This window comes from Panthera tigris, chromosome A1 (assembly GCF_018350195.1).
Source record: "Panthera tigris isolate Pti1 chromosome A1, P.tigris_Pti1_mat1.1, whole genome shotgun sequence".
NCBI lineage: Eukaryota > Metazoa > Chordata > Mammalia > Carnivora > Felidae > Panthera > Panthera tigris.
In genome coordinates, this window is record NC_056660.1 from 205,460,271 (window position 1) to 205,480,363 (window position 20,093).

At 36.8% G+C, this 20,093-nt stretch overlaps 1 protein-coding gene across 5 annotated transcripts in view; it reads left to right on the forward strand.

Moving 5' to 3' along the window:
- TTC33 (tetratricopeptide repeat domain 33) overlaps positions 1 to 14,942 on the forward strand; it is a 39,514-nt gene extending 24,572 nt beyond the window's left edge. For all 5 annotated transcript variants that reach the window (XM_042996024.1, XM_015543514.2, XM_007095446.3 and 2 more), the window contains exons 3-5: positions 7,202 to 7,283; positions 8,731 to 8,862; positions 12,937 to 14,942. In XM_042996024.1, the coding sequence (XP_042851958.1) occupies positions 7,202 to 7,283; positions 8,731 to 8,862; positions 12,937 to 13,290 (568 nt within the window). In that variant the 3' untranslated portion in view covers positions 13,291 to 14,942. The remainder of the gene's footprint in view (positions 1 to 7,201; positions 7,284 to 8,730; positions 8,863 to 12,936) is intronic.
- The last annotated feature ends 5,151 nt before the right edge of the window (positions 14,943 to 20,093 follow it).

Sequence of the window (20,093 nt, forward strand, 5' to 3'; positions counted from 1 at the left end):
CTTTGTTGGTGATTTTGCTGTTTAAAACGCCTCTGAAGTATAGTTCAGAAGTGCTGTCTAGTGTTCCTAAAGACAAGAAGGCTGTGATGTGCCTTACAGAGAAACTACATGTGTTCATTCAGTAAGCTTTGTCCAGTAAGCTTCGTCCAGGCATGAGTTACAGTGCTGTGGGCTGTGAGATCAATGTTAATGAATCAGCAATATTTATTAAATAAGATGTCTTTAAACAGGAGCACATAAAACAAGGCTATATATTAATCAGTTGATACAAATATGACCAGAGGCTTGCAGAAACTTAACCCTGTATTCCCCTATGAGCCGTGATTCAGTATTCACTAATTCAGTCTTTACAGCAGCTTTATAGAACATAACTACAAGAATGAGAATCAACTATATCTGGAAGACAGCTAATGAGTTACATTACATTTTAATGTGTGCAGCTTTTCTTTTTATCAAAAATCTAATCGAATTAAATTTTAAATTAAAACTTAAAGCTGTGTAAAGTCTGGAAGTCTTTCTAAAAAATTTTTTAAAAAGTCTTTCTGATTTGGCAAAGATAAAATTATATTCAACATCATTTGACATTTGTTGTTTTATATTCTACTCTCCTCACCCAAATTAGTCTGGCATATTAATTTCTTATATATATATATTTTTTACTCACTGAAAATGTATTCGGTGATTTTTGTTAAGCATGGATGCCACAAAGAAAATATTAAATAAACATCTTTTGTGGGTGATACACAGAAACTGTTTCGATATGTAGTAAAGAGGACTATTTAGAGAGTTCTTTGGATGATCTAAAAGAAGGGCATTTAACTAAATGGGGAAATAGAAGCATTAAAGAGTATTTGAGATGATTTTTGGGAGGAGAGGGCATCAGGGCAGAGTCAGGAAAGACACATTGGAATTAGCTGAAGAACAGGCCGAACAGTGTTCCAGCCGAAAGGAGGCCAACGAAAGTCATTACTTGGGGCGCCTGGGTGGCTCAGTCAGTTAAGCGTCCGACTGACTTGGGCTCAGGTCATGATCTCACAGCTTGTGAGTTTGGGCCTGCTTTGGATTCTGTGTCTCCCTCTCTCTGTCCTTCCCTTGCTCTTGCTCTGTCTCACAGATAAATAAACATTGAAAAAATTTTTAAAAATCATTACTTGAATTTTTGATCATCCCAGCAAGGAAGGCTGAGGACTTACACTAAATAGGAGCAGTGACCGTGAGTTAAAGGATGAATTAGAGAATTGACAACTCATGTAACCTAGGGCAGGGCAAGTATAGTCAAGGCTGACTCCGGGATTCTGTCTCAGTGACTCGGTGGTGCTGTTCTCTAAGCCATGGTTGCAAGCATAGAGTAAGTCTAGAGTGGGAGATGATGATAAGTCCGGTCTGGACATGTGTTAGAGATCTGTGTCAGCCTTCTCTGGATTTTATATTCCTAGTTAGTTATCTTTTCATTTCCCTTTTTGGTATTCACAGACTTCCCCAATGAGTTGCCAGCATTCGTTGTTCCTACTTCTTACTCCCACTTTGCTCAGCGGTCTGGTGTCCACTCCTGCCCTTCCAGGAATGCTGTTTGGTCAGTGTCACCAATGATTGACATGCTGCTGCATCTCTCTTAGGTACAACCCGGCACTCTCTCTGTGACAGGCTTCTCTTTGGTTTCTTTGAAATCACACACACTCCTGAATTTCTTCCTTTCTTTCTCAACTTCTCAGTCATCTTTGCTAGCCCTTCCTTCTCTGCTTGACCTCTGAATTTTGAAAACTTGAGCCCTGGTATCTTTTCTCTTTCTCATTTACTCTCTCTCTGTATGAACTTAACCAATCCATGGTTTGTTTAATGTATTTGTATGATTTGTAATGAAAAGAAAAAGACAGTAACATATGTACATGATTTAAAAAAAAGCAAATGCAATACCAACAAAGGCTATACAATGAAGACTAAATCTTGCCCTTACTCCTGTCCTCTGGTCTCTTAGTTCACTTTCCCACAGGAAACCAGTTACCAGTTCTTTGATATCTTGCCAAAGATAATCTTTAGATTTATAAGCATGTGTATGTATATATCTTTTAAAACATCATAAATGTTGATATTCTAAATATATACACCATTCTCTCCCTTGCCTTTTTTACTTAATATATCTTAGAGATTATTTTGTATAGAACTGCCTTTAAAAAAAAAAAAAAAAAGGCCATATACTATCCCTTAACCATCCAGACTCTAAAACCAGAGTCTACAACTAGACTCTATCTAAAACCAGAAACCAAACCAGAAATATTTGGATATGATGGGGTATTTGTATTTCATTGCATGATGTATTAAAATGTATCTTGCCATCTCTTTTTTGAGAAAGGATGTTTTCATCTTTAATTTTTATGAATGATATAGTGACTGGCCTTTCAGAGACAGAAGTGTGCATACATCCAGGTCAGCTCGAAAGAAAGATTTATAGAAATGGAATTGCTGGGTCAAACAGGATGTGCATTTAAAAAGGCATTTTCCCCCCTCCCAAGCCCTACCCTTTTTTCTTGGAGTATATTGTTAACCAAGTAAGTAACAGATGGGTTTTAGGGGGCATGTGCACATGAGCTGATTTTTCCCACTGTAAAGAACATTTCCTTACTGGCCTTTGTTTAGAGGTTTGTTATTTTTATTTGTAAGTTTTTGAGAGAAAAAAGTTGTCTTTGTCCCTCACAGAGGTTTTGAGAATAGTGTTCATGTACATGTTCTTTTATTGTTTACACAGTGCAAATTGAAAGTCATTGTTCATTTGAAGTGGAGCTTTTAAGTGTATTCATTTATGTGCATGCGTTTTGAAGGCTAGATTGAGAAGAGGACACGAGAGGGTTGCTTATTTGTGTTTCATTGTAAGGATTTTCCCCCTTTTCTGTAAGACCTAAAGTAAATATTTTAAAAGTATCATTCTAGTTGTTAAACAGGTAAGCTAGTTTTTGAGGATTGAACAGCTTAAATATGATTTGTATTTTAGGTGTACATAATCTTATCAAAGAGTATTAGGGCCATTTGAATTTTTGATTAGCATAAAGATGGCTAATTTTAAGAACCAAACCAACTGGCAACTGAAGGTATGTTTCCTGTAAAGCTGGCAGGTCATATCAATAGAAAATTGGAAGGGGAGTAGTACAGACAAGGAAATATAGTGTTTATTTCTTCCCTCATTGGCTTTTTGTTAATTAAAGGAAATCAATGAGAATGCTATCCTAAGTTAGACTAACCTTCCTTCTAAGGTGATCTCATTTCCAGTCAGTTTTACATCAAACATAATGTGTGTAGTATATTTGATCTCCAAAATACAATTTTCTTCAATAATTATTCCTGGCCCACTTCCTTCCAAAAGATCATTGTAATGGCCAAAGGGTAATTTTTTCCAGTTTTACTGAGATATAATTGATGTATAACATTGTGTAAGTTTCAAGTGGAGAATGTGATTATTTCATGAACATATATATTGCAAAATAATTACCACAGTAAAAGATAAGTTGACACATCTGTTATCTCATATAATTCCTTTTTTTTTTTTTTGTGGTAAGAACATTTAAGATTTACTCTTAGCAGCTCTTTAAGTGTAATGTCTAACAGTAGAGGATTTATTTGAATGAATTTTGCATTGAAATAGTAGTAATCAGTTACTAAGCATTATGCTATAGAGAGAAGCATTTGATAATTTAAAGACAAAATAATGTTTCATATGTATGATATACATTAAAACACTTGGAAGAATATACAATAAAAATGTTAACTATGGTTGTCATCTTTTGGTGAAATTATGAGTGTCTTTAATTTCTGTGTGTGTGTGCACGTGTGTGTGTGCGCACGCACGTGTGCAGTTTCCTTTCTGGTTCTTCTCTATTCGTGTGTTTGGGAAGCAATTTTTTCTATCAAAACAATTATGTCAAAACTGTCGTCATTTACTCAGGTATAGAATATAAGGAAAGCCAGATTTAAGAACATTTTGTGTTAAAAAAAAAAAAATCAAATGCTTTGTGTGAACCAACCACATGTTTTAGTTGCCAGCATAGGTTTGGAGTCCCGGGCCACCATGCTAGATGTGCGTGTGCGGATCAAAGAAGGAAGAGGTCCGCTGGGATCATGCCTTCCTCCTCCTTCCCTTTCTCTCTTATCCACAAGCTGTTGTTTTTATCCCCTTAAGAGTCCACCAGTGAAGTTCAGACTTTCTCATTTCTTCTTTGTAGATCCCTTTTCATCTTCTCCTTTCCTAGCTTGAGTACCAGGTGAGGCCCATGCATCTCTTCTCTGCCATCATTCTTTTTTAAAAGTATGTTTTGCTTAAAGGAGGCTACTTTATCTGGGGGGCTGGGAAAGGAAGGACTATAAGAACGGCATCCTTGAGAGGTTAGCACATGAATCCAAGCAGTGTGATCTGATAGGTGGTGACCCTACAGAAGCAGCTAGTTAATTAATTCTGATAGTTGATGGTGTTTTAGTAAGAGGAGAATTCATAAATAAGAAATTTTAATGGTACCTGAAAAGATACATTAAATGCCTTACTTTGAAGTTCAGTGGGCAGTTTCTAAGCTAACATTAACGTATGAATTATCTAAAAATATCTGTGAGTCTCAGATTCCCATTCAGGGTAACTAGGAGCCAGCAGTGGGACACGGCTGTTTAACCAACCCGTGTCCATCACCTGCTGAGCACAGAGTTTATAGGAAAGTCATGTGGCAGCCATTTAACACCTGTGCCGGCCACGCTTACGGGCATAGCCTGACACCGTGCAGAAGTGTCCGAATATGTGGAAAGCAGAGACGTATGGGCACTCCAGAGGGATCTCAGAGTGAGATGAAGGAAGAGCATTGACAAACAGCAGCCAGTGACACTGCCTGTTTCAACTTTGGGGACCCTGGCTCTAGATACATGCTTGAATTTGGGAAAATCCCTAATAAAGAAATAATTCTCAATTAACGGAGCTCTCAGAGGTTTGATTTGTGACACAATATTGCGATGCAGGCAGAGGCAGAGAGAAACATAGACCATTGGGGCAGCAGGTCATAAAAATGAGGTGAATAATGGCCACACTGTTCCTAAACTTCCAGTAGTCTTTCACCCAGAGTTCAACAGTTTTCAAACAGGTATTTCTTCAGTGCTCAGCAAGAGCCCCTGAAGAAGATACTAACCATGGTCCAGGCAGTAGTTGTGATAGCCTCTCTGCATGTTCACATTTGGTTTGCTTGGAAACAAAGACTACCAGCTTTTGCGGGGTGAACCTTTTTCTGTTTTAATTTTTTAAAGTTTATTTATTTATTTTGAGTGAGAGAAAGAAAGCTGAGTGGGGGAGGGGCAGAGAGGAGAGAGAGAATCCCAAGCAGGCTCCATGTTCAGCACAGAGCCCAACGTGGGGCTCAATCTCACCACCACAAGGTCGTGACCTGAGCCAGTGTCAGGAGTTGAACACTTAACTGACTGAGCGACCCAGGTGCCCTGTGGGGCACCTGTGGGATGAATCTTCAGCTTATAGTTATAGTTATATATAGCCGGCTACTACAAAATAGCAGTAGCCACTGCTACAACCTATCATGGCAGCTAAGGCAGGCTTTGTAAAGCACACTCCCATCATGTCCGCCCTCACCCCTGCTGCTGGCCATGGGGTTGGCTCTGTGGCAAACTTATTTTAAGGTGTCGGTAGCCCATTTGTCATTTGTCAGGCTGGCGTAAGACCCCTGGATGTGACGTTGTCTGTTTGTACTACTAGTAAAGGAACTCTATAGCAAGGTGAAAACAGAACGTACTTTTTTATGTTCTTCACCTTTGTATTTTCTACCAAATTTTGCCTTTATTTCTTTATTTCGTCGCCCTCTGTTTAAATAATAATCAGTGCATATTAGCCCATATTTTGGTCGTTATGTTTGGTTTGGACCTTCACATTTCCAGTAGGAAATTGTGGAGAAGAACACATACAGAGGAAATAAGGGTCTGGAAAACAGGTAATAATGAGTGATTCAAGAGAAGGCAGCACATGGATAGGGCTTACTGCGCTATGAAAGATATTTTCCATGGTTCACAGCCTTGGTGTTTATTAGCATTACCTGGTTTAAAAAATATAGATGCCTGGGTCCTATTCTGAGAATATCTGTTTTAGTTGATTGAGGCAGGGGCCAGCTGTGTGGTGTGTGTGTGTGTGTGTGTGTGTGTGTGTCGTGTTGTGTATTTCTTCCCCTCCAGAATCTCCCTAGATCATTCTGTATGTAGCCAAGAATTAAAACTAGTGGATTATATATTTTCTGTTTAGTGCCAGAAAGCAGAATTAGTAGCACTGGGGAAAAGGTACAAGATAGAAAGTTTCAGCTCATAATGGAAAATATTCTGGTAAATAGAACTTTCTCCTCCTACAGTATTCAAGGATACAAGAGTTAATCACTTGTGAAGGATGCCGTGAGAATGACTGCTTTGGATAACACGAAGGACTCAGTAGTGCCTTCATTTTATTTACAAAAGGAAGTGCTGCGGTGCTTCCACAGATTTGGCAGGTGGCGTGCTAAGACCAGCTTTGGGCAGAGGGAGCCTGAGGTGTCTGTGGCATGTCTTTGTGGAGATGTGAGTTGACCACACAGCTCTGGAACTCACAAGAGAAACCTGACTAGGAGAACGTCGGTGAAAAGGTGGTGGTGGAAACCACCATCCCTGTACTGTTTATCATTCATTTGACCCCTTTTGTTATAAGCTTACCGTGCGTTACTAGTCCCCGAGTTCCTGGAATTTACGGACAAGGAAGCTTAAATCTGAAGAATCCTTACGCAATTACCAGACAACTTCTTAAATTGTTCTGTGCCTAGATTGCTCAGCCGAGCCCAGGATTACAACTGGATTATAAATTTCTCATTAAAGTCCTTTGCAATACATCTAACATGCATGACAACATTTGCACGTTGAGGTTGATGAAAAAGAGGGAAATTTTGGTGGTGATTTCTCAGCCCAGAAAATAAAATTGGAAAAAGACTTCTAAGATACCTTTTATTTAATTTATGTTTGTCTTTTTTTCTTTTGCCACCCTTTCCTTTATCTCTTAATTTTCTTGCTTTTGTACCATTGTTATTATTGTCATCAGTTCTTGAATAGAGCTATTTCTTGATACACAGTTATTCCTTAGTACCTGATTTTAACATCTGGTCATGTACTCTCAAGGATTTAGTGAAGATAAGATACTAATGTAACTTCACAACCACAGGTATCGAGAGGCGATTCAAAAATGGGACGAAGCACTGCAGTTAACCCCAGATGATGCTACCCTGTACGAGATGAAATCACAGGTAATGGTTATGAAGAATTTCACTTCCATTATGAAATTGTACTATGTTTATATTTGGTGAATAGAAATGAACCAAAATAGCATTTCTTTCCATTGTCTTTCTCAAATATGTCTTTTTAATTTTTTTTCAATATTTCCTTTATAGAAAACATGTCACCATATTTATTGCTCTGCCTCTTGCACAACATTAGAAATTCATTTCTTTTCACAACGAAGTTAACTTATTTCAGCCTATGGTAAGATATGAACAGATGGCTATCTTTTAGGAAGTCACTGGTAATTTCTTAAATAAATGAAATGTGTTTGCTTTCCTTGGAAATTAATTATAGTGGACTGACCAATAACTTCATTTCTTCAGAATGAGGGTGGATTGGACTCCGGATGATATGTCTCTAAAAATGGCCTAGTCCTTAGCAAAAGGTCAGAATAGACTCAATTTATTTTTAAAAATAACATTTGAATTTTAAAAATACATTTCTAATATTTTGTGGGAAAGTCTGTAAAGAAAATCTCTGAGCAACTGGATTAAGTTACCCAAAAGACGTAAAAAGTCTCTAATAGAGCATCAAACATATTTTTGGCAGGGAGTAGTCGCGCTTCAGCCTTGATCTACACACCTTACAGGTATCTTTCAGGTAATGATTTCAAACATAGGGCACATTCTTTATCAACTTTGATTTTAGATCAGCCAAGAAAACCCCAAACAAATTATGTCCACTGGATGAAGTACTGTGAAGACCTTCATTTGGTTAAGTCTTTAATTTTCAGTCTTGACTAGATATATATTAAAGGCAGTATTTGTGGTGAACTGTATGAAATAGATTGTTTAACTTGGAACCTGATAATGATAGTTGTGTTACAAATCTTATGAAATGCGAATGGTCCCCAAAATGATAGTTAAAATCTAGCCTTTTCCCATAGATTGAAGTGGAAGGTTCTAGAACTCCCTATTTTTCTGCTTTGTATGGTTTGGAGAACCCAGTTGTGGGGAGGCCTGTGGAATGTTTAAGTGATTTTTGTAGCAGGAAGATGTTTATAGGGTGGTGGTTGAACAAATTTGAATTTGTCTCATTTAACAATGAGACCTGGGATCTCCTGAAAACCACATCATAAATAGAACAATCAGAAGTGGAATTAAGAGTTCAAATAGCTCTGAGCCACCATGGCTAGAGTATGACCACCTTATTTTGACCAGATGGACAACAGGGTTCAGTGACTGAAAAGGAGATGTTTTACATTTTCATCGTTATTTTAGGAATAGGAAGAAGAATATTTGTTCCTGACCCTGATGGGCAGAGGAGTGGGTCAAAACTACTGAAGTGCTATATTTACCAGACTAAAAATATTTTTTTTTAAATGAAAAGATTTGTTTGCATATGGTTATTCATTAGTAGTTTGCTAGTTTATGAAAATTGCTGACAGGTTTTACTTCTTCTTTTTGGTTATAGGTCCTAATGTCTCTTCATGAAATGTTCCCTGCAGTACATGCAGCTGAAATGGCCGTGCAGAGAAACCCACATTCATGGGAGTCTTGGCAAACTTTGGGACGTGCTCAGCTTGGATTAGGAGAGATAGTCCTGGTAATGAAGTTAGGTTATTATAATGATGAAATTTTGTTTTGTTGTGCTTTTGATTAGCTGAACCAAAAAGTAAATAGCTATTTATCATGTCTATGCAGAGCGTAAATAGCAAATTACCTCTTAAAGGTATTAATCCATAAACACAGATAAAAGTTATTACTGAACATCTTTTCCATTTTATTTATTTATTTATTTTTTATTTTTTAACGTTTATTTATTTTTGAGACAGAGAGAGACAGAGCATGAACGGGGGAGGGGCAGAGAGAGAGGGAGACACAGAATCCAGAGCAGGCTCCAGGCTCTGAGCCATCAGCCCAGAGCCCGACGCGGGGTTCGAACTCATGGACCGGGAGATTGTGACCTGAGCTGAAGTCGGACGCCTAACCGACTGAGCCACCCAGGCGCCCCCATCTTTTCCATTTTAAACATCAATTATATTAGAGTCAGAATATTTTTTCAGGTATTAGACATCATGAAAATTTTTTAAAAATGGCATTTGGTAAACCTTACTGAAATACATATAAAATAAGCAACTCTTAGGTTAGTTTTTTGCAACATTAAGGTCTCCACTTATAAAGTGATGCCAGTAATACATGGAGACAAAACCCCTAATAGATTATGTAAGGGAAGGAAGAAAGTAGAGTATGGGAGAGTAATGATGATAAATATTTAGACGGAAAAGTTGTCAGGCTTAGTGAGGGGAAAATGGGGCAGGATAGAAGCTTATGAAAGTGGAATACTTATTGTGTTGTTTTGTTATTAATTGGTACGTAATGCATTTCTCAACTTGTCTGGACCATAACTTGTAGGAAGCACAGGCTAAATAGATGAGAGGTGGTTAAGACAATTATCCTGTTTTTGTTTTTGTTTCGGCAGGGCTACATATACCTGGCAGCTGACTTCCTCAAGAGTGTTTGCAAATCTAATCTAGTACTGGCAGATTTTGTTTGTCATTAACTAAGATTGTTTCAAGGCTTTATTTGCCTTTTACAGGTAGAAGTAAAACAACAAATAAAAAATTAAAAATGGTTTCTTTAAAGGCTAAGGAAATTACTGGTAAAACCTGAATTTAACTTTACTAACAATGGCTTTAGTAAGTTATAGATAACTTAGATTTTTCTGGTACTCTTGTAAATATTATTTCTATTTACCAAAAGGTGTCCAATTCTCAGAAATCGTAAATATGGAATTTTGATGAGAGAATAATTGGTTTCAAGTAACTTAAATATGATAATCCAAAATGAGGTTCACACTGATGGAAACCAGTTTAACCGAAGTCCATTTTCCGTTTTGTTTTTTTTTTTTCTACCTGAAGACTTAAATCATACCAGAGTTGGAGAAAAGAAATTCATGGTATTTTGTTTTCTATAGGTTAACAGGAAAACAAATGGAGCTTCTTACACAATACTTTCCCCCCATTTCTCCTTTATTTAAAAACTTACAAAGCATTATCACTTTTGCTTGTTAAGTGTCTATGGTAATGTGGAAAAAAATCTCTAGGATGTAATGTTTAGCAAAGACTGCCCAATAGAGAAAGAAACTCTTGCAGGTGACACAGTAGAATGCTTCCAACCAGTCGGTAAAAGTAAAATTGCTTAATATTTTAAGTTGTTTTGAATAAGGGAACCAGTTGTTCAACTCTTACTTTTTTTCCTGTTGATATGGTTCTGCCGATTAAAATTGTGAAATTCTTAGAGGGATTAAAAGTGTTATTTTTTTTTTCCCTTAGTTAATGTAATTTTTTAGAGCTCTACTTGGAAAAATCGGAGTGTAATTTTTATGTCAACTTAAGAGATTCTTTTGAAAGACTGGAATGGTAAGAAAAAAATGACTATACTTAAAATGTCATAAAGGAAGGGTCACTATGAGAAATATATTGAAAACATGCTAAAAACTGTAACATCTAACCATTCTTCCTATATATGTATATATTTGGACAAAAACACAAGAAAATACTTACATAAATAGATCAGGTAGTAAGTTAAAAGTCAATAGTTGGGGATAGCCCCAATAGTAATTATTTAGGTTTTTACATAGAGTTGAGTATTGGAAGTTATCAGTCACTAAGTTCTTCACCTGAAACTAATATTACACTATATGTTAACTAACTGGAATTTAAATAACATGAAACTAAAAAACAAAACACGCCTGGGTGGCTCAGTCGGTTAAGCGTCCAACTTCGGCTCAGGTCTCCCGGTCTGTGAGTTTGAGCCCCACGTCGGGCTCTGTGCTGACAGCTCAGAGCCTGGAACCTGCTTCAGATTCTGTGTCTCCCTCTCTCTCTGCCCCTCCCCTGCTCATGCTCTGTCTCTCTCTGTCCCTCAATAATAAATAAATGTTAAAAAAATTAAAAACAAAACAAAACAAGTTGGCTGTTGGAAAATGATTGTGACTTAGTTTGTTCTTCATTTTCTAATTGAAGTGTAGATTTAACTTACCAATCGAGATCTTTTTTTTAAATTTTTTAAATGTTTTTATTTATTTATTTTTGAGAGAGAGAGAGAAAGAGAAAGCAGGGAAGGGGCAAAGAGAGAGGGAGACACAGAATCTGAAGCAAGCTCCAGACTCTGAACTCTCAGCGCAGAGCCTGATATAGGGCCTAAACCCACGAACCTTGAGACCATGACCTGAGCCAAAGTCAGACGCTTAACCAATTGAACCACCAAAGCATCCCATCTTTCTTCTTTTTTAATGCAGGCAATTATCTCTATAAAATTCCCTTTTAGTTCTACTTTTGCTCTGTCCCATAAATGTTAATGTGTTACATTTTCATTCTCATTGGTCTCAAGATGTTTTTCCCTTTTGATTTCTTTGACCTATTGGTTGTTCAAGATTGTGTTGTGTAGTTTCTACTTGTTTGTGAATTTCCCAGTTTTTCTTCTGTTGATTTCTAGTTTTATTCTGTTGTCGTCAGAAAACGGGGCTCCTGGGTGGCTCAGTTGGTTAAGCGTCTGACTCTTGATTTCAGCTCAGGTCATGATCTCAGGGTCGTAAGATCAAGCCCCGAGTCAGGCTCCAAGCTGAGTGTGAAGCCTGCTTAAGATTCTCTCCCTCTGTCTCTCTGCCCCTCCCCCACTCACTCTCCTGTACTCACTCACTCTCTCAAAAAGAAGAAAAGATGACATACTTGGTATGATCTTAGTCACCTTAAATTTGTTAAGAAGACTTGTTTTGTGACCTAACATGTGATGCTGTCCACTTATCATGTGATCTTTCCTAGAAAATGTTGTTTGTCCTTGAGAACAGTGCGTATTCTGGTGCTGTTGGGTGGAATGTTTTGTATATGTCTGTTCAGTCCCTTTGATTTATAGTGTTGTTCAGGCTCTCTGTTCCCGTATTGCTCTTCCTTCTGGATGCTGTCTGTATTCATTACTGGGATTTGGGTATTGCAGTCTCCTGCTATTACTTTATTGCTATTTCTCCCTTCACTTTTGTCAGTGTTTACTTTATATATTTAGGTGTTCTGATGTTGGGATGCATATATATTTATGATTGTTATATATTCTGGGCCAATTGACCCTTTTATCATTCTTTAATATCCTTTGTCTCTTGTGACAGTCAATACATGTTAGTATTATGCGGAGCTAAGCTCTTGGCTTCAGAGGTAGGCATTCTTGGTACCTTCCTGATCGTGGTTTAGTCAAGAAATCCCTAGATTCTTATATTTGCTGGTCTGCAGAAGCTGAACAATGCACTCGCTCTGTCTTAAACCATATCCTTAATTGTACTTCAGTGGACTTTTACTCCTCAGCAGTGATGTGTCAGTCACTTTCTTTCACACAAAGATTCTTTAACTTTTTTTTTTTCATCATAATCATCATGCAGTGTTAAGGGTACAGCCTAAATGTCTATCCTTGCATTCTAATATGTTTTTTAAACAGATATATATGTATATATCTTATATGCATACATACATATATATACATATTAATATATATTATATATTATATCATATATATACATATATAGTAAAAAAAAAGATATAGATGGAGATATTGTAGATTCTATTAAATCCACTCATTTTTTAAAATAAAGCAAAGGAAAAACTCTGATTTTTTTTTTTATCTCCCTTAGGCAATTCGAAGTTTTCAGGTAGCCCTTCACATCTATCCAATGAACCCTGAAATATGGAAAGAAGACCTTTCTTGGGCAAGAACACTCCAGGAGCAGCAGAAGGTAGCACAGAAGATTAAGAAGTGTGACGCGTCAGCGGAAATGACACATTTCTCACCAAAGTCAATCCCCGACTATGACTTTGAAAGTGATGAGATTGTTGCTGTTTGTGCAGCAATTGCGGAGAAACAGAAGACAGTTTCAGCAAATAAGACAATGGTTATTGTTTCGGCCTCTGGGACTGTAGAGACGGTCACTGAGAAGGAAGATGGTGCTACACCACCAGATGGCTCTGTTTTTATCAAAGCCCGATAAAAGTAGCAGGAACCCTTTGAATCTGGCTTTTTGATTGCTCTTAAAGTTTGAGGCCTAGGGACATCTACTGTGGAGAGACAGAATAAAACTCCTGTTTGTAAAATGAGTTCTGCAGATGAGGCATATAAAAACTAAATGGTAGAATTATTGTATAGTGTTTGGGCTGTGCTTTGATAAGTTACAATTTAAACTTCTTAAGATTAGAATTGTGAGTACAGTGGGTTTTGATTAATAAACTTAAAAAAATAATCCAAAAATGTAAGTGAACGCATTTTAAAGACACAACTTGAAAAGTGAATTCTCTAATAGTGAATAACTTGATGGCCAGTGTTATTAAAATGTTGACTCGTTGGCTTTTGTTTCACGATAAAGGAAGTTGGTGATTTCTTTCCCTCCTAATACTCCTGTTACTATTCACTCTTCTGTTTTTCTGGTTGCATTAGAGGAAGTCTCCCAAAGCTCAAATATTTTTTGACATTTATTTTGCTTCAAAGTTGTCATTTGGTTATTTTTGGAATCTTTGAAAGTTTGGCTGAAAATGCATGCAACTGTATACATTCTAAACATTTTCTGGACTTTCTCTTCATTCTGATTTGTGCTTATATTTTGACTTCAAAATTATTACAACAATGGTAGTTGCCTTCTTCAGTATTAGATATGTGAAATACTGATCAATGTCACAATGATGGTTTTATTGTTTTAGTTGTAAAAGTAGATAGAGTATTCCTTACCACAAGTGAGTCATGTTTAAGATGTGCATTTTTGAAAAATGCTTTTATAGATATGTCATATCAAATTGTACTGGTGCACTGGCCCAGTCGAAAGTAGTATTTTCTTCTCCTTATTTTTAAAAGCTTAAAAACTCTGAAAAAAACTTACCTTTTGCTTTTAACGTTCCAGCTGATGGTTTGGAATTCTTTTTCTAGATAACTTTTTTGGAACTACTCAATTAAATTACAATTTTAAATAGCTAAATTATGTCTTTCTAAAAAAGTAGGGATGTTTATGAGTGTCAGTGAATGTATATATCTTGGGCATGACATACATAGGAACTGAAACATGACTTAACAGTACAATCCCATGAGTGGAGAAGAATATATTTAAAGAAATATTTCGTTGAAAGGCCACGATCGCATTCACAAATCAATACTGTCATTGCTAATATGAGTTATTTTTATACCACATATATTATAGTACAATTATATAGAACTACTGGGTCCTGTTACTTCTGACACTCAGGAAGCTATTTTTGCTGTAAAATTAATTTTTTCCTTGTCAGAGATGAAAGTAAGCTGTTTTAAAGAATCTTACCTTAACCTGTTGGAGCATGTAAGTAATGGTCTACATTTTTCTGAGATGATTTAAAAAATGTTTCCTTTAGTGGAATGCTTACCTCTTTTTTTTTTTTTTCAGAGTGTTATATTTTCCCTCAAAGTTACATCAGAAAGTTAGCTGTGGTTAGGTTAGTTTTAGAGTAATTGAAAAACACAAATATTAGTTACATTTTATTTTGTTTAATAAAGGATATTCTCACAGGGTAGATACTTGAGTATATACAGAAGTGAGCATTCACCCTTTGGTATGTGGTTTTGAGTAGTGGGTTTTTGTTTATCGTGTAATTTGTGAATAAATGGTTTTTTCTGCACTTTAAAGATTTGCCTCTGTGTTAGCTTTTGAAAAATTTGATTTATTTAATTTCTTTCTTATGTGAAAATAAAATATGTAAAGCACCTTGTATCTTGCATAGGAAGTACTCAGTAAATGTTAGCTATTTCTATGAAGAACTTGAATTAGTATGGAGATATTTAACCTCAGTTTCTTCTGATTTTAGGAAGGTAGGAGAACTTTGTAATCTTTATCAGAAAGTGAGAAGTCACTACTTTTAGTATTATAGGACAGATGGTTATCAGTTCTTGGCATAACAGGGGGGATTGTTCTTGGCATAAAATCTGTGCCTCAGCCCCAAAAGGGGCAAGACCCAGGATGGAAGGCATGTAGCCACTAAATTTTGTTAACAGAACCTAGTGTTTTTTCTGTATTATGGAGAGGGAAGGCAGCTCATTTATCCATGCTCCAAAGGATTCTCAGCTAGTATCTTCTATGCATGAGGAGAAAAATGCATATATCATTTTGTAAAGATGTGAATAGTGATCTACAGACATTTGCTAAACCTGTTAACTTCACTAACAAATACTTTTGAGTCTGAAAGAAAAATAGTTGATGCTACAGTGATGTAATTTAAGATGTTTAATATACCTTCTGAAATAACACTAAACACTGTATTGAACATAATTTATATTATTCTTGTTTGAAAATTGTATGGCGTAGATACTCATTAGTCAGAACACCACACATCCAGGTCATGCCTGATAATTTGAGAATCCATATATTATTCTGTAGATGACAGGATTTTAGATTATAGAGTATTTATCCTAAATGTGCTAATAAATACTACATATGCGTTGAAAAATCATGCAAGGTATAAATCACAGAACCCAGATCTGTAATTGGGACCTCGGTGCAAAATTTTATGGTAGTAGTCTTAGCATAAAGACTTTTAAATTGATGTTATTTGGTAAAACTATAATGAAGACTTAACTAAAGAAGCTTTGTCTGAGAAAGCTAAGAGTTTTCATGCTTATAACTGACCAGGATAGCCTCTTCAGTTTGAAAATTATGTTTTATGTAATGACATCAAAAGCTTGTCACTACCGTTCCCAGCAGTAAGAAAAGTTTGTATGCGTGTGTATAGAGGCCTTTTCACAAAGCCTGAAAACACACACACACACACACACACACACACACACACACACACACACACATATATATATATATATATGTATATATATATATATACCTTTCTAATTTGACTCTGGACCAGCCATTCTGAGCTTTGATTTCATGACATATGTGTATCTAAGTGAGTTATGAGTTGACACAAGAACTATAGTTCCATAATTATCTTTAAATCAATGGGTATATTAGATGTGTTTTTTTCTGAGAGATTTTTATCGAGCCTGTGGTATGTACTTTGTAACTGATGACATATTAGGATGGAGAAAGTAAGGGTTTTTTTTTTTTTTAATACCAGTAATAAAATACAGAAATTTGTGATTTACTCATTATCAAAGTAAATTAAAATGAAATATGTCACTTAAAAAAGTTTTTTTAATGTTTATTTATTTTTGAGAAAGAGAGAGAGTGTGAACAGGGAAGGGGCAGAGAGAGAGGGAGACATAGAATTTGAAGCAGGCTCCAGGCTCTGAGCTGTTGGCACAGAGCCCGACATGGGGCTCGAACTCATGAACCACGAGATCATGACCTGAGCCCAAGTCGGACGCTTAACCGACTGAGCCACCCAGGCACCCCTGAAATATGTCACTTTAGTCACTTGCAATTAAATATGCCCCCTTGAATGGAAGGGAAGGGGTAGCCCTGGATAGCCTTATGGCTGGTGTACCATGAATTGTGCCTTTGTGAGTGTTGTATGTGAACTTGCTGTGTGTGTCAAGGTGGAGAAATGTTGATCTACCCTTTGTGGGGAAGTCAGAGGGCAGAGGTAGCCTCCTTTCACGGTGCTTCTTTGGACATCCATTAAGCAAGCAATTGCTCCCTTCCCTTATCCCTCCCGCCTCCCTGGGAAAGAGCGTTTGGGATAAAGAACTGGACACGCAAACCCCTTTTTTGGGATTTATCATGTTTGTGGAGCCTATGTTGTGTTCTCTTGCCAGACATGTAAACTTTGCAGTGAAGGCTCTCTGCTCTGTGGTGGTGTAGGATTGCCCATGCTTTGGTGAGCAGGTCTGTCTAATTCTGGGTTAGCTATTAGGTGGCCATTTTCGGCACAAACCTAAATTACATCCTTTAACCTAGATCTTTCAGCAATTAATCTGACATACTGAATCTCCATTTGCCTGACTTGGTCTCTCAAGTGGCTCAGAAGACAGGAGGGGACAAAGGGTATTTTATGATTTCCTCAAACTCCAACAAAAATTGGTGAAAATTATATTTCATTTTTTTTAGAAATAAATTTGTTTAGTCTTTTTTTTAAGTTTATTTATTTATTTTTAGAGAGGGAGAGCAATCAGAGGAGGGGCAGAGAGAGGGAGAGAGAGAATCCAAAGCAGGTTCTGTGCTATCTTCGAGGAGCCTGACACGGGGCTTAATCTCATGGAACTGTGAGATCATGATCTGAGCCAAAACCAAGAGTTGGACACTTAACCAACTGAGCCACTCAGGCACCCTATGAAAATTACATTTCAAAGCATGAGATAAATTAAAAACCAAATTGGGGATTTTTTTCTAATTTTATTATTTTTTTTAATCATGGTAATTCTATGTTATTGGAATGTTAATTTTAAGGTAATGTTAATTGCAAGGTAATATGTAAACATTTTCAGAATATTTAAAAGATCTACTCACTTGGAATTGTCATAGACCACAATATTGACTTGATTTAAAAAAAAAAAGTGTGGGGGGGTGGCACCTGGGTGACTCAGTGGGTCTAAGAGTCTGACTTTAGCTCAGGTCATGATCTTACAGTTCATGAGTTCGAGCCCCATGTCAGGCCCTGTGCCGACAGCTCGGAGCCTGGAGCCTGCTTCAGATTCTGAGTCTCCCTCTCTCTCTGCCCCTCCCCCACTCACACTCTTTCTCTCTCTCAAAAATAAATAAAATATTTTTTAAAAATTAAAAAAAATTTTAATGTTTATTTTTGAGAGAGAGTGCGAGCAGGGAAGGGCAGAGAGAGAGACACACACACGGAATTTGAAGCATTCTGAGCTGTCAGCACAGAGCCTGGCACGGGGCTTGAACTCGCGAACTGTGAGATCGTGACCTGAGCTGAAGTTGGACACTTAACTGACTGAGCCACCCAGGTGCCCCATTGACTCACTTTAATTAGAATGAAAGAATGTAAAATAAATCAAATTCTCTGCCTACCCTGTCAACTTTCTTAAAAGTGTAATATACATATAATAAAATGCACCCTATGTTATAAGTCTACAGTTAGAGTTTTTTGGGTTTTTTTTTTAATATTTATTTTTTGAGAGAGAAAATCCCAAGCAGGCTCCACGTTGCTGGTGTGGAACCTGATGTGGGGCTCGATCCCACAAACCGTGAGTTCATGGCCTGAACTGAAATCAAGAGTTAGTCACTGAACCACCTGAGCCACTCAGGTGTCCCTACAGTTTGTGGAGTTTTAACAAATGTGAACAACCACGGAATCCCCAATACCATCAAGAGATAGAATATTTACATCACCCAAAAAGTTCTCTAATGCTCATTTGCAGTCAGTTCTTCTCCACTCCAACAACCAGTACTGTTCAACTACTATACTTCCTGTGACTGTAAATTAGATTTGATTTTTGTAGAACTTCAAATAACCATACAATATTTACTCTGTGTCTGACAGTTTTTGTTCAGCATACTTTTGAAATCCACCCATGTTGGGATTCAACTATGCTATTTTGTATATTGGCAATATGTTTTATTTTTATTGCTGAGTATTATTCTGTTGTATGGATACACCACAATTTGTAGCTATTCATATATGTTGATGGACATCTAGGTTGTTGATAAACATCTAAGTTGTGGTCTCTTATGAATAAAGCTGCTGTGTACATATGTTGCAGGTCTGTGTGTGGATATGTGTTTTCATTTCTCTTGGTTAAATACCTGGAGGTAGGATTGTTGCGTCTTATGGTAAGTTATGTGTAACTTTACAGGAAACTGAAACTTTCCCATAGTATCTGTGCCATTTTGCATTCTGACAAACAGTGTATTTAAAGGTTTCAGTTGCTCTATATCCTTGTCAAAGCTTGATATTGTCATTGTTTTTTAACTAGTGGATGTATATATAGTATATCTCATTTTTAAACATTTTTTTTGTTTTTGTTTTAGAGAGAGAGCATGAGTGGCAGAGATAGGCAGAAGGAAAGAGAATCTTAAGCAAGCTCCACACTCAGCGCAGAGCCCAACACAGGGTTCAATCCCACAACCCTGGCATCATGACCTGAGCTGAAATGAACAGTCGGATGCTCAACCAACTGAGCCACCCAGGCTTCCCTCATTGTAGTTTTAATATGCATTTCTCTGGTAATGTTAAATGTTTCTTCATATGCTTATTTGACATTTGTGTATCTTCTTCTGGGAAGGGCCTGTTCAAGTATTTTGCCAGTTTTTCATTTGGGTTATCTAATTATTGAGTTGTAAGGATTTCTTCTATATTCTGGACAAAAACTCTTTATGAGATATTTGTATTGTGAATAATTTGTCCCTATCTGTGGTTTGCCTTTGGTTTTCTTTTTTCATTTTTTTTTTAAGTTTGTTTATTTTGAGAGAGAACGTGAGTGGGAGAGGGGCAGAGAGAGAGGGAGAGAGAGAATCCCAAGCAGGCTCTGCACTGATGGTTCAGCTGTTAGCTGGGCTCCATGCAAGGCTCAGTCTCATGAACTGTGAGATCATGACCTGAGCTGAGATCAACAGTTGGCCACTTAACCCGTCTGAGGTATGAGGTGCTCTGCCCTTTTGTTTTCTTAATGATATTTTTCGAAGAGCAGAATTTTAAATTTTTGATGAAGTCCAATTTATATATACGCACACTATATATTTATATTTATATTTATATTTATATTTATATTTATATTTATGGTTTTGCTTTTTGTGTGCTGAGAAATCTGTACTTACTCCAAGATCAGGAAGATGTTCTGTGTTTTCTGCTGGAAGTTTTATAGTTTTAGCTTTTATAATTAAGGTTGAGGTTCATTTTTTGATGTCCCCTTACTCAAACACTGTTGAAAAAC